Raw genomic sequence first — 14,143 nt, 5'->3', positions numbered from 1 at the left:
TTCAATATGGTATGATCTATAACATGTTTAATTTGTTTAAAATTATTTATCGTAACTGATATCATTTGCAAAGTGAGTCAAGAAAAAAGTCTGTGTAAATCACGTTAAATATACATTGTAAGTTTCATGTTACAGTGATTTCAGAAAAAGCCTATACTCAATAATTAAAAGGAATATTTACGCTATAATTTCATGGTAGCACAAACTTGTAGGAAGAGCTAAACAAAATGATAAATTGTACGTTGGAATAATAAGTAATCAATAATTATGTATTAAAAATATTTAAATGTGTAAAATGTGAGTAAAATTCCGTTGTCGTCCAGCGGTTAGGATATCTGGCTTTCACCCAGGAGACCCGGGTTCGATTCCCGGCAACGGAAATTTTTTTAATGTTTTTTTTGGACTGATTATATTTGTATTTATTTTATTCATTAGTTTTATCTAATTAAAATTTTGAAACACAATTTTGGAAAAGTTGTTGAGAGTTTTCAGTGGGAAGAGACGTCAAAAATTCATCCCCAATTATTCACGAACACAATGTGACATTGTTTTCCGTGGAAAAACATCCATCTAGAAGGGTACTAATTTAAGAAACCTTGTCTCGGACTTTCGAAAACTAATCGTCGTAAGTATGATGAGATATATTCCAAAAACTATGAATGAATTAGTTGCATAATGGGACAAACTCAAATGGGGTTAAGGTTTGCACAAGAAAAGGAAATGCTAAGATAGAAAAGGAGAGAAACGTGAAAAAGGTTGCAAAAAGTAAGATAAATACGAGAAAGGATATAAAATCGGGAGAATGTGTATGTGTATAAAGAGGGTGATAAAAAGGTACTTATTAACGAAGTAATTTCCAAATGTAGTTTTCAGAATTGAACAAAAAATTCAAAAAAGAAAAATATAAAAATAAAAAAGACATTGGGCTGGATAGCTATTGCATTCACCTATTGGGCCCTGATGGTCCCGTGGTTCGGTGAATTAATTATGTATTGGTCTAATTAGCTTCTAAGGAGAGAGTTTAGCTGATATTAATTTTTAATCTATTTTTGATAATTTTAATTAATGATAAAGAAAACAGAAAGCATCACGCTGAATGAAATTGCCTAAAGAGGAGAATGAACATTTTAATCCTATTCTTATTATGTAATTCATTATCAAATATTGGCATATAGAAGAGAACCGATTCCCCAATAAAGTAAAAGAAAGTGAGAAAAGGAAGACACGATGATTTGAATTCATATATATATCAGAAAACAAAGGCAATTTGTTTGATCTTGGTTTATATGAGATTGGAAAGGCTTGCATCAAGAAAACTTGAAAGCATCACATACCAGCTATATGAAAAGAAGAAAACCATATCAACATCTCTTCAGAGAAGATTTCAGCACGATGAGACTTCTGCTCTGCTCCCAATGAGAAACGGCAAAGTGGGCATGTTTTGTGGTGACCCTTAAGCCATCTGTTTACACAAATCTTATGGAATTTGTGAGAGCAAGGAAGAACACGGATTTCATCTCTTGCCTTTAACCTTGACAGGCACACACAACACCAACAATCTTCATTCAAATTGCTGATGCAAGAAGGTAAAGGAGCATCCTTGTTCCTTTGCCCCTCGGCTAGGCCAATTAGATTGCTCACAAGTGATACCAACCCTTTAAGAGTCATCTCATTTACTCCTGGGAAAACCATGTCAATAAGAACACCCTTTTGAAGAAAAGGAGTTGCAACTAATTGTCACAGTATCATAGAAATATAAGATTCATCTAGTGATAAAAGTTAAAATAAAGGATATGAGAAGTTTTGAGTTCAACTCTCTCTACTAATATTTAAAAGATATGAAATTGATCTGAAAAGAAAATAAAAAAAGTTTCAGATTTAAATTCTTCTACTATTAAATGTTAACAATTAATATTTGTCCATAAATAAAAATAGTTCCTTAGATGTTTTGCTTGGTTTGAAAGGGTGGTTAGATAAGGATTGTGTGACAGTTTCTATCGTCCAAACATAAAAGCGGTTACACCAACATCAGAGTGTTACATTTGACCTAGTACCTCATTCCTTTGAGGTAGAATAGTGCTATAAACTACCGGATTCCTAATTCCAGTGTAATACCAAGTGTATTCCACTATCTGTTTGATTATGCTTTTTCAACATATTTTTTCTTTCTCCTCCTTGTTTCTTACTTTATTTATTGTTTTTTCTAGTTTTCTGTTGTTGATCTTTTCATACATTTGGAATGGCGTTCAGGGAAGGCATCATTAGCTTGCATGGTTAATTGAGATAGAGATGTATTTTGAGACCCCTAGCTCGTAGAGAGCACTCATGTTGAATATTTTCACCAAATCTTATACTTGTCTTAGTCAATGAAAACTCATACTCTACTACTGTTCCCAGCCCACGTTTTGCATCAGCATGCACAGTCATTGCAAATGTAAGAATCCTACACAAACAATCACCTTTACACTATGTTGTAGATGCTGTGAAAGGAATCAATGAAAGTAGAAATAAAAACTTTTGATGCTTATTAATACCTTGAAGTATCTTCTTAAAGGATTTTTTTTTTAAATAGACTACTTTCTCTGTAACTAGATTAATAAATATTAGTTGTATTGTATGATTGACAAACGAATATAGTACAAATTAAGATTTTTTTTTTATTTCTTAAAATGTTAAAAAACTTTTTATAACGAAAATTTAAAATACTTTTTTTGTTAAGAGAAAAAGTAGAAGCCTTTTTTCTAGTTTGTATAAAAATATTTTTACATGATGTACTTATTTCTTTGAGCTATTTTTTTTATTCATCAAAATAAGAAAAGAGAAAATTCTCTATTTTTTTTCTTTTATTTGTATCAATCAAAATAGTACTCCTTTTCTACTCTATTTCTTTTTATTTTTATTGGGTCCTCTTTTCTCTTCCTTTTGTTAACTCAAAATCTAAATAGATATTAATCTTTTTTCATCTAACTAGTATGTTTGAAATTATTGGGTGAGTACACACTAACTAGGTACTTTAACACTTAACTAGATACGTAATATTGTCAATTAGGGATTGTAAGGAATTACTGTTGAATTGGCTGGAGATATTTCAACATCATGTTCATGTTGATAGTTTTTGAAGTTTAATCCTTTTTAAAGAAAAATGCACTGGTTATTTTTATAATGTACAGTGCAGGTATGTAGCTTTTTATTTAAAACAATAAAACTAATGAACTTTTAGTGTAAAACACGCTTGCAAAATGCACTATGAAGGATCTATCTCCAACAAAATATAGTAGAGTTTAGAAGGAACCACTACAACATTTACTTCACGTCATATTGCAAAGAAACAGATATTTGAACAGACACATCACAAAGTGTGTCTTTCTTGATCTGATTTACACTTACTTTTTTCACTGATCTCTTTTAGATATGACAATGGATAATAACATTTATTGATATCGGTAAAAACTAAATCTTATGATGGATAACGAACGTAATAATAACATGATAAAGTTACACTTATAGGTGTCACTGCAAACTTTTATCTTTATTTCTTTATCTTCTTGTACCTACATAAAATGTGAATTACAGAGTTATAAACCAAACCAACATAGCAAAGATTTATAGACTGCCACATTAGAGGTGCATCACCAAAGACCCATTAGATACAGAAGTTTCTAATTTTGTTATTGCAGAAAGATTATATTACAATGTACTATATATTTACAATGCAGACAAGTCAAAAAGTTAAAAGAATATACAGGGAGAAGACACCAAAGAAAAAAAATTGAAAGTGCTCTCGATTTCCTACACCATGGACCAGGTTCATCTTTATGTAAAGCTATTGATTATAGATCTCCATAGCCTTATATCACTTTAACAGAGGTTAGCATCCTCAACACTTGTAATTGAACCAAACAAATTACAACTTCTGTTTACCACTACTAATTTTCACAAGAGTATAATAATAAACCTCGAATCATACAGTTAGAGAACTCTGGGAGATACAAATCAGCTATTAATACAAACAACGAAAAGGGAAGGGGGAAAGTGAGATTAAATTGTTCAAATTCTTTTCATTCAAGGAAAAGAAGAAAAACACGATTCTTCCCTCCAAGTGAAATCTCTCACACAACGTTACACTGTCAGCAGGGTCACAGAAAGTTGATCATCATAGAAAGAATAACAGCAACCAACCCTAATGAATTGAAATCCAAACATAAAAAAATCTTACAACTTAATCTCAGGCACTTCTTCCAAGACTCTCTTCATTCACGGCTGATAAATTGGTATCACTATCATGTTTTGACGCATCTTCTTCCTCAAGTATCTTCCCATCTCTTGGAACCAAGCACGGTACCCCATTTTTTATCTAACAAGTAAAAAGAAAAAAGAAACATAACTACATGAGTCAACACTCACCATTAAACAATATGCACGTTATTATTGGAGAGAGGGGTGATTTTCCCCTGTAATAAACGTTTTCATTACAAACATTTTATAATCCTTCAAGATTCCTGAATTTACAGATAGAACAAACTACAGATTCGTAGATGCTGGGAAATGGGGCTTATGCAGTAACCCTCGCGGAGAAAATTAGGATTTCGGCAGTAAAACAACACTGTCAGCTGATAAGGATCCATAAAATTCCCAAAAGGATAAAAAAGGAACAGAAAGTGAAATTGAAATGAAAGAGAAGAGGGGAATTAGAACCGACGGGAAAGGCAACGCCAATAGCATCGCTGATCAGGGAATTTGATTCCTCACAATACCTGCAAAACCAAAGAAAGATTATTAGTAAAAAAATGAAGAAAATTATGAACAGTTATGAAGAAATTGAGAGGGGAACCTCAAAGGTTGCTTAGAGAGAGGGCAAACGAGGATGTCGGATAGGGTTTTGGCTGCTTTTTGCAGAATCTCTTTACTTCCTTTCACCATTTCTGTTCAACTTCACTCTCTCTTTCACGCTAAACTGCCAGGTACCCCTTACAAATAATTTTCATAAATTGCAAAATGGCCCTCTAATGAATTTTCCTTATTTTTGGTCTCAGGCTCCATCATGTTTAAAAGAATTTTTTTTTCGGACATAATGCTTAAAAATAACTTTCCTGAAAAATAACAAAATTAGTTCTTTTTCATATTTTTGGATAAATTATATAGATAAATAGTGAATATAATTCATAAAAAATAATAAATTTTATTCTTAGTATAGGGAAAAAATATAATTTTAATTCAAAAAATTTAATTTTATTTATATTTATTAATATTTAAAATAATTAAGTAATGTTTAACTTTTAGTAATTATCATATATGTTTATTGAAAAAATTAATATAAATGTGTTAAATTTGTAAAATAAAAATGAAAGATTTTGTTATGTTTTTAAAATAAAAATTAAATAAAGTGATAAATAGTTAAAACTTTAGAAGTCAAAATTGCATAAAACAAAATATAGTAACCAAGATTATGGGTAATGAAAAATCAAGAGGCTAAAATTATAAAATTAACAAATTTCATTTAATCCATATCTTCTTTTTATTTCGGGATGGACTTCAGCCTCCTATAAAATTGTTTTTAAAAGTTTTAAAAACTTACAATTTGATAAATGTTTTTTTCTTAATTATTTAAATATCTTTGTTTTGATCCCTAATAAAATAATATTATTTGATCTCGAAGAGTCTTAATAGAGTGTTTTAACCTTGTCCATAGCATGTTAAATACAATATTGATCGTGATATTTTTAATTCAACTTAGATAATGTATGTCTTGATTGTGATATTTTTAACTTTGGTTGTGGTTAAAATAATTTAAACATTATCTTACTTAACATTTAACTCAATATTTCAAAATATTTTAAATTCTGCTCCTCTTAGAAATCTTCATTTCAACCTTAAACATAATATATTTCAGGTGATTCACCTGAAATATATTATTTTGAACTAAATCTTAATCAAATGTCTTCTTCAACTTCTTTTTTTATATATTCCATCTCAACATGGATATAACAATTTTACAATTAAATAAAATTAGTTTCAACTTTATCTTGACAAAACAAAATTAACTAAAATCAAACAAAATATTTTCAACTTGGTTTTGGACAAAGAAATTTCTTCTTAATTGTAACAGTAATATTATTTTTTCTAAAAATAATAATATTAATTTTAAAAACATTAAATTTTAAGAAATTATGTTTGGAAACCCGTATAGTGGAGGAAGAAAGAATGAAAAATTTTAATTTTTGAGAAAGCTTGACTGATAGGTCCCATTTTTCAAAATAAATAATCAAATTTATGATAAGAAGTAGATTGCTGATTTTATGTATATAAAAGTAATGTTTTTTTATATGAGAAAAGTTTTTATTTTTTTTAAACCAGCCGATTGAGAAAACGAGCTTCACATTCTTCTTTTAACCAAGAGTACTTTCATCAACATTTAGATTTGGACTAAATTTGAAGAGTACGTGATACACTTTTGAATCATTATGTTTGCTTCAAAATAATCTTACCTTTTAAAAAAGTAAAAAGTTGAGTAAGACCCATATTTCCTTAAAAAATGTTAAATATGATCCTTTCCACTCTCGTCGTTAAAAACATAACGATGTAAATGTCACCATAATATCTCGTAAGACACGTTAATAGGTGAACTTAAATAATTTTTTAATTTAAAAAAACTTTAAAAAGTCTTTGTCACGACATTATCACCACCTCCAGACAAACCCTAATTTCTCTCCAAGAAACCTTAGCTGCCGCACCATCCAGCGCCGTCCTCTCCAACACATCACGCACCCCTGTCAAAGCATCTTCTCCCTTCTGTTGCACTTTCACCACCCAACGCGATCCCTTGCTATGTCGCGACCACCAATCTTCACCATTTTCACCCTCGCACCAGCCAAATCACCGTCGCGCCAGCAACACTGCCGTCCAATCTCCACCACAGAATCGTCCACCACTAACCACCAGCCAAATTGCTAGCTAATGCAGATTACGAATTGCCACTCTTCTCCACCACTAACTGTGCCGCTGCTTGTCTTTACTTGCAACCACAATCAGACTTCCAAGCAAACTGTGGAGACCTAGGGTTTCTCGCGTTCTCGTTGCATAGCTTTGGTGGTGGAGTGTGATACGTTGGAGAAGATGGCTATCGGCGAGGATGGCGGTGACGGCGCTGAATGGTGCGGCGGCTATTAAAAAATCATTTAAGTCCACCTATTAACGTGTGTCTACCATTATGTTTTTACTGCGTGAGCGGAAAGGACCAGATTGAACATTTTGTGTTTATAAGATGTCACGGTGTCATTTGCAGCGTTATGTTTTTAAAGTCGTGAGCAGAAAGGACCCGATTGAACATTTTTTAATAGAGTCTTACTGAACTTTTTTAAAATGTATGATTACTTTGAACCAAACCCCTAAAAGTAGGGACCATGTATTAAACATTTTTTAAATTATATATAAAATTAACTAAATATTAGTTTTTATTACTTATTTTCAATTAGTACAAAATATATGTTAATAATACAGATAACTTTATGGCATCATTAAATATTTGTGTGCATAAATTATTTATAAGAAAATAAATGAAATTATTGTTTTCATAACTTCTAGTATTTAAGTTCATATTTAAAAACTCTTTTATGTAATTTTCAATTCTGTGGTATGCTTGGATGAAACGCACCGTTCAGTGTTTGCATCGTGAACACAACACAAGGCACGCACTGTGGTCTCTCCACAGAAGAGGCGAGCTGAGAAGAGAGGCATGTTGGCCGTCAATGGCGATTAAGCTTTCCTCATCGGTAAAAGACTGTGAAAACCAACCTCCAAATGAATGGCCAGATTCTCCACGCGCCAACGGTTCCCATTCCGAAGAACCTTTCTCACGCGCCCCATCACCAGCACTCGCACTTCATCTTCTTCGCTCACTGAAGCGAAAAAGCCAGGATTTTCGCTCTTCTCACAATTCGAAACGCTTCTTCGAAACTCCTGCCAAAGTGCTCGCCACCTCCTTCAAATCCAAGCTCTCCTCGTCACTTCAAGCCTCTTCCGCAACCACTTCTTGGCACGCACCGTTTTGAGTCGAGCCTCCCGCTTATGCGACGTCGCTTACACCCTTTTGATCTTTCGCCACATTAACTCCTCCGACACCTTCTGCGTCAACACCGTGATCCACGCCTATTCTGATAGCGATGCACCTCATCAAACTGTTATCTTTTACTTTCGCTCTTTGATGCGTGGGTTCTTTCCGAATAGCTACACCTTTGTTCCACTCGTTGGCTCGTGTGCGAAGATGGGTTGCATTGATTATGGGAAAAAGTGCCATGCGCAGGCCACCAAGAATGGTGTTGACTCTGTGTTGCCTGTCCAGAACTCTTTGATTCACATGTATGCTTGTTGTGGGAGTGTTCAGCTTGCTAGGGTGTTGTTTGATGGCATGTTGACAAGGGATTTGGTCTCGTGGAACTCGATCATCGATGGACACATGATGGTTGGGGAGTTGAATGCTGCACACCGACTGTTTGATGAAATGCCTGAGAGGAATTTGGTTACTTGGAACGTGATGATTAGCGGGTATTTGAAGGGTAGGAACCCTGGATATGCGATGAAGTTGTTTCGCACAATGGGTGGGTTGGGAATGAGGGGTAATGCCAGGACTATGGTTTGTCTGGCTACAGCGTGTGGTCGGTCGGGTAGACTCATGGAAGGGAGATCGGTTCATGGGAGCATTGTTAGGATGTTCGTGAGGTCAAGTTTGATTATAGATACGGCTTTGATTGATATGTACTCTAAATGCAGGAGGGTCGAGGCGGCGCGGAGAGTGTTTGAGAGGATGACAGAAAGGAATTTGATTTCATGGAATGCAATGATCTTAGGGAGCTGCATTCGGGGGAATCCTGAAGATGGACTAAGCCTGTTTGGCGTAATGGTTGGGATGGATGGAAATGACAGGGAAGAGAGTTTGAGGTTGCTCCCTGATGAAGTAACCTTCATTGGCATTCTTTGTGCCTGTGCTCGGGCGGAGCTTTTGGCTGAGGGCAGGTCTTACTTCAAACAGATGACTGAGGTGTTTGGTCTGAAGCCAAATTATGCTCATTTTTGGTGCATGGCAAACCTTCTTGCGAATGTGGGGCTTGCTGATGAGGCAGAAGAGTTTCTGCATAGCATGGCAAAATTTGATGGGCTTATGTCATGTGAGTCATTTTTATGTGCAAGTTTGCTTGGTTTGTGTCGTTTCAAGAGGGATGTGTACTTGGGGGAACGAATTGCTAAGCTTCTTGTTAACTTGGATCCTAAGAACCTGGTCTGTTACCAGTTTCTACTGATCATTTATGCCGTGTCTGGTCAATGGGAGAATGTTTCTGGAGTGCAAAAGCTGATTAAGGAAAGAAGGTTAGGGATAATACCTGGAAGCAGTCTTTTGGACTTGAAAAATATAGTTCACAATTTCAAAGTATCAAATAAAGTCCAAGAGGGAATTGAAGAAGTAAATACGATGATGGATGAAGTAGCTCATAGATTCAGGTTGCCAAGTCCGGATTTAAGTCGGTCATAAGTAGGCCGCAAGGAAAGCACAAGCTAGATTATCACAGAAACCCTTGAACAAGTAGTGTAAGAATTCAATTCACATTCTTTTATCAGGAATTTTGTTGATCGAGAGATCTACTCACTCAACAATCACTTAGGATCCCAGTTTTATAAAATGCCAGTCTGTCACTTACAGAAGTCCCAGTTTTGTGTTGAGGTTTTGGATTTATGATTAAGCTTATAATCTTACATCGCTTGTGCTGAACATACATTATAGATTTTTTTTTCTCCCCCTGCAATAGCAGGATTGGCATTCAAAATGTTTCCCCAAGGAATGTTACAAACATGAATTTATTTGAGCTTTTAAAATTTACGACAAAAGCAGTTGGGTTATGTTTAATAATTACATTCGTATTACGCTTTTAATACCCGGGCCTCGTTTATTAAAAAGATGTGCATTTTAAAATAGTAAAGAAAATGGTTTGTATAATCTCATCCCGAAGAAAAAAATTATATATAAAAATATCAAATTAGAAAAGGCAAAATTTTCTAGTGAGTGTATATAAATACGTCGAGGATACCATGACGCTAAACTATTATATATCGGCAAATACTAACCAGTGAGCCCAACACTACTTAAGAAAATTGTTATTTTTCTATATTAAAATACATAAAAATGAACTTAGGTCTGTAATTACATTGGTTGTCTAACTTCGTTCTCTATAGTTAAAAACTGAAATCATGTTTGAAACAAGAGAAACGACTGTACTTAATGGGTAAGTGGTGGTGTCTAGGTAAATTAATCTCGAGATGCTCTAGTATTTAAAAGTAGTGATCAAGAACTACAATTCGGTCATGAGTGAGTGTTTGATATTCTGAATGTCCTTTGCTGCTTTTTGGATTCAAGAATAGCAGTATAAGAAACTGTTTGGTAAGGACAATCATGAAATGGTATCCCCAAACCTTTACATATTAGTAAGCATACAGTGGTCTTAGCACTGTGGCACCATTTAGGTGCTTACACTTATTACCATGTAATATACGTGATGATAATTTAGGAGCCAAAGAATGGCTATTATTGAACTCAATAACCCTCGTGTCAGAATAATCGCTTCCCCTCATCACAACTATTAATTACAATTCAAGCGCTATTAACGTTCATGTAGGATGATAATTCTGACTCGTGAACACAGTCAACATAAATAGTCTGAAATAGAAAACAAACAAGTATATAGCATAGGTAAATCTACAAGGAAGATCTTTGAAAAACAGACAAGCATAGCATAAAACCACATGGCAGATCTTTGATTCAGATTTTATGGCTTAACAAAATCATTCAAATGCCCATTGATTTTCCCGACGAACTTCCTCTTCTTCCTCAGGGGTGAAGTCATTCTTAATGTTAAAGGTCTTGCGAATTTCCTCTGGAGTCTTCCCCTTGATCATGTCTGCTACAGTCTGGCATGTAAGATCCAGCAGGCTCTTGATGTTCAGGTAGTTCGCAGCCTAAAAGGAAAATTGTCTCATTAATACGTAACAGTGTAGACTTCGCCTAATAAATAAACAGAGTATATATTGCGACGAGATTCTTCATAAACTACTTCTATGAGATTAAAATAAAACGAAAATTTTAAACTAACTTTTTCAAAAAGCTAAAATTAACTTGATCATGCTATCTTGCGCTCAAGAAAATTTTAACAAGTTATTGTTTCACTTTTAATAGAGATAAGAGGATATGTACACTACATAGAAAATGGGAAATTTCCTATAAGGAATTGAGTGAGTGCCAAATGAATCAAAAGATTCATGTTTGGTTGGGGAAAGCATCATACACATCTTGAAATGAATGGAAAGAAAGTCTACTTTCATGAAGTGAATTATTAAAAATCAAAAACGGAAAATCTAGAGAACCATTCGAAACTCAGAAGAATTAGGGGGTAGAGGTCGTTGAACAACTTGAAAAATCACATGCGTACTCAAGGAAAGTTTATTCAGAAGCATGGGTTTCTGTGATTGGCATTGCAATTTGCAAACTATTAAAAGGTATATATTTTATTTCTCGAAAGTTTCATTTTAGAAATAAATGCAGGAGACCTCACCAATTGATGAAGAATTTACAGATGAATATGAAGTCATGCACAAGAAACTACAGCATTGAATGAATCTCAATGAAAATTCCCAAAATTTAATGGGTACACAACAATCTTAAGGAATAACGAATGCCAACAGTGCAACTCTATAAATTACAAACGCACAAATTTGGTTCCCTGATAATGTTTTAGAGAGATAAATTACTTCCAGGTAGCAAGACATATCAGTGCGGCAAGAAAAGCTAAATAAACTCGTAGAAATTCCATAAACTTGACTCTTAAATGTGGCTCCTAAACTCATTAAGAGTTTGCCTATTATAAATAGTAATATTAGTCTATTAATGACACAATAAGTATGATAGTACATTAGTGGTAACTAAGATTAAACATACATAACAACTAAATTCTTTAAATATTTTGGGTACTAATAACATTAATTTCAAACTCGTTGACTCACATCTTGAAGCGAGGGTTTAAGCAAGTTCACGAAAGTTTAGCCAAGTTCAGTCAGAAAAGGGTTTGATAAGGAGTTAACTCAGTTTTCTCTACCCAATATAGTAAACTCGCAAGAGTTCAAGAGATAATAATTACGGAATTAGACAACCTTACACACCCTTATATATAAACAATGCCTTTTCATGCGAGCCAATACAAACACAACCAAACAGCAACCCCTAACACTGCATCAAAATAATCTAAAATCTCAGATAAGGTCAATAGAAAACATCAGGTCACATAATTGGCACTTAGCAAGTTTGCAGCTACACACAACTCGAAGAACCAACTACCATCACCACGGATCACAGCATGTAATAACAAACACACGAAAAAACGAAAAATGAAAAGATTCCGAATCATTAAACAGCAGCTCCATAAATGGAAGAACACCATAGCGCATAAACGAGAAGAATAAATCATCAATCAGTTAACTAAGTATTATCCTAGCTCCTAAATAATCAAATAATAATTATTTAGTAATAAAATTGCTTTAACAGTATCCCGAATATTAAATACCAATCAATTTAGTCTTTGCATTGATATATTTTGCCAACATACAAAGGTACTAATTTGTGAGATGTGATATATTTACTAATATACAAACATACATGTAGAGCCTAAGTTGTGAGATTTTTCAACATTGAAGAGACTATCTAGTATGATTTGTAATTAAAATCGAGGGATGGAATTTAAAAGATTTTGAAAAAGATTAACTGACCAGGATGAGATCGAAGAGCGTGGCCTGGTCGACCTTGACGAAATCCGCGTCCCAGGCCTTGAGATCTTCCTCAGAAGGTTTGTCGTCGGGATTGGCGGCATCGACATGTTTTTTGCAGTACTCGATGACTTTAGCGAGGATCTTGCTGGTAACGTTGGGGAGAGGGATGCCGCTGTCGGCGCAGTCGTCCTCAATCATGTGCTTTATCGTCTGCGACTCCAGCGCCACCGCCTCGTCCACCTCGAACGCCTCCCCGTCGGAACTCTTCAGGGTGATCTTCCTCGCCGATGACATGATGATATGTCGACGATGATGATTATGATTCCGAACGAAAGAAACGAAGGAAAAGGGAAAGTCACGAACCCTAACTTTTCTCTGATTGAGATGAAAAGGCAAATAACTCACTCGGGCTTTATTTATAATGCAAGGATACCAACTCTCTCTCTCTCTGGTTACGAATAGTCTGATTTATCCGTAAGATCTATAGAAAAAATAAACGTTACACACACGACTCTTAATTTTTTTTCTATCATTATCTTCATTGAATTTTGACAGTTTCTAAATAAATGTAAATAAAATCTAAACCAAAATATAATTAAAATCTTAACGAAAATATAAATCTAAATAAAATCTTAACCAAAATATAAATCTAAATAAAATCTTACCAAAATATAAATCTAAATAAAATGTTAACCAAAATATAAATTAAATAAAATCTTAACCAAAATATAAATTAAAATAAAAATAATTATTTAACTTATCTTTATTTTATACAATAAAATAAAACAATACTATATCTAAATAAATAAAAAATAAAAACTACCTATTTCTATTTTATTTTTGTAAAATTAAATTAAATATTATTAGACTCAAACTAATAAAATAATATTTAAATAAAATTATTAATAAATCTCTAAAACTTAAATTTCTTAATAAAATCGTCCTCATATCTATCCAACAGTTATTCATCACAAATAATTATTAACAAATATATAAATAATAATTTTATTGATTCACATTATAAAATAGGGTTAGTTTGTTTAAACTGTTTAAAAAAATATTTTTAGTAAGCATTTATTACGATATTTTATCTATATATGTGAAATTATTGCAAAAAAGGTTTTGTACAAGAATCATATAAAAAAATTATTTCTTAACTCAAACAATATTCTTTATAAATATGAAGTAAACTTTATTTGATAAATTATTTTCAGATTTTTTTTATTTCTACTTTATATTGCCAGTAAATTGTTGAGTTGTTGATTTTTGCACTTTATATGGAGTTGCTTGTTTATTTTGGCCTTAGTTTTTCTTTCTTGGTTTTTATTTTGTTTTAGCTTAC

General features: G+C 33.2%; 4 protein-coding genes and 1 non-coding gene across 6 annotated transcripts; 2 read left to right on the top strand and 3 right to left on the bottom strand.

The window, feature by feature from the left end:
* The first annotated feature begins 308 nt into the window (after nt 1–308).
* On the top strand, nt 309–380 carry TRNAE-UUC (transfer RNA glutamic acid (anticodon UUC)). Its single transcript has one exon. It is a non-coding gene; the product is annotated as a tRNA-Glu (tRNA).
* Nucleotides 381–1,209: 829 nt separating this feature from the next.
* LOC108321279 (E3 ubiquitin-protein ligase At1g12760) lies at nt 1,210–1,804 on the bottom strand. The gene has a single exon (XM_017552978.2). The coding sequence runs from the start codon at nt 1,690–1,692 to the stop codon at nt 1,327–1,329; it is 366 nt and encodes a 121-aa protein (XP_017408467.1). The 5' UTR covers nt 1,693–1,804; the 3' UTR covers nt 1,210–1,326.
* A 1,485-nt stretch (nt 1,805–3,289) lies between these two features.
* On the bottom strand, nt 3,290–4,989 carry LOC108321270 (uncharacterized). 2 transcript variants are annotated; one of them, XM_017552970.2, is made up of 4 exons: nt 4,832–4,989; nt 4,700–4,754; nt 4,217–4,354; nt 3,290–3,551 (listed from the first exon to the last, which is right to left on the bottom strand). In XM_017552970.2, exons 1-3 carry the CDS (start codon nt 4,918–4,920, stop codon nt 4,226–4,228), a joined length of 273 nt encoding a protein of 90 aa, XP_017408459.1. In that variant the 5' UTR covers nt 4,921–4,989; the 3' UTR covers nt 3,290–3,551; nt 4,217–4,225. The 2 variants fall into 2 exon arrangements, with proteins under 2 accessions (XP_017408459.1, XP_052725541.1); XM_052869581.1 differs by lacking the exon at nt 3,290–3,551 and adding an exon at nt 3,809–4,124.
* A 2,524-nt stretch (nt 4,990–7,513) lies between these two features.
* On the top strand, nt 7,514–9,876 carry LOC108321286 (pentatricopeptide repeat-containing protein At3g51320). The gene has a single exon (XM_017552991.2). The coding sequence runs from the start codon at nt 7,802–7,804 to the stop codon at nt 9,521–9,523; it is 1,722 nt and encodes a 573-aa protein (XP_017408480.1). The 5' UTR covers nt 7,514–7,801; the 3' UTR covers nt 9,524–9,876.
* Nucleotides 9,877–10,592: 716 nt separating this feature from the next.
* LOC108321303 (SKP1-like protein 1B) lies at nt 10,593–13,250 on the bottom strand. Its single transcript, XM_017553019.2, has 2 exons — nt 12,802–13,250; nt 10,593–11,001 (listed from the first exon to the last, which is right to left on the bottom strand). The coding sequence occupies exons 1-2, from the start codon at nt 13,093–13,095 to the stop codon at nt 10,828–10,830; spliced, it is 468 nt and encodes a 155-aa protein (XP_017408508.1). The 5' UTR covers nt 13,096–13,250; the 3' UTR covers nt 10,593–10,827.
* Nucleotides 13,251–14,143: the final 893 nt, after the last annotated feature.

This window comes from Vigna angularis, chromosome 10 (assembly GCF_016808095.1).
Source record: "Vigna angularis cultivar LongXiaoDou No.4 chromosome 10, ASM1680809v1, whole genome shotgun sequence".
NCBI classification, from domain to species: Eukaryota; Viridiplantae; Streptophyta; class Magnoliopsida; order Fabales; family Fabaceae; genus Vigna; species Vigna angularis.
This window is presented reverse-complemented; position numbering and strand designations above follow the sequence as displayed.

What these genes read in the sequence shown, in the direction of transcription:
- LOC108321279 (XM_017552978.2), bottom strand. Translation starts at nt 1,692, where the DNA reads ATGGTTTTCCCAGGAGTAAATGAGATGACTCTTAAAGGGTTGGTATCA.
- LOC108321270 (XM_017552970.2), bottom strand. Translation starts at nt 4,920, where the DNA reads ATGGTGAAAGGAAGTAAAGAGATTCTGCAAAAAGCAGCCAAAACCCTA. An exon ending in CTCTCTAAGCAACCTTTGAG is followed by an intron (nt 4,755 to 4,831) that starts GTTCCCCTCTCA and finishes TTGGTTTTGCAG; the next exon opens with GTATTGTGAGGAATCAAATT. An exon ending in CTATTGGCGTTGCCTTTCCC is followed by an intron (nt 4,355 to 4,699) that starts GTCGGTTCTAAT and finishes TTTACTTGTTAG; the next exon opens with ATAAAAAATGGGGTACCGTG.
- LOC108321286 (XM_017552991.2), top strand. Translation starts at nt 7,802, where the DNA reads ATGGCCAGATTCTCCACGCGCCAACGGTTCCCATTCCGAAGAACCTTT.
- LOC108321303 (XM_017553019.2), bottom strand. Translation starts at nt 13,095, where the DNA reads ATGTCATCGGCGAGGAAGATCACCCTGAAGAGTTCCGACGGGGAGGCG. An exon ending in CGCTCTTCGATCTCATCCTG is followed by an intron (nt 11,002 to 12,801) that starts GTCAGTTAATCT and finishes TTTTCCTTTTAG; the next exon opens with GCTGCGAACTACCTGAACAT.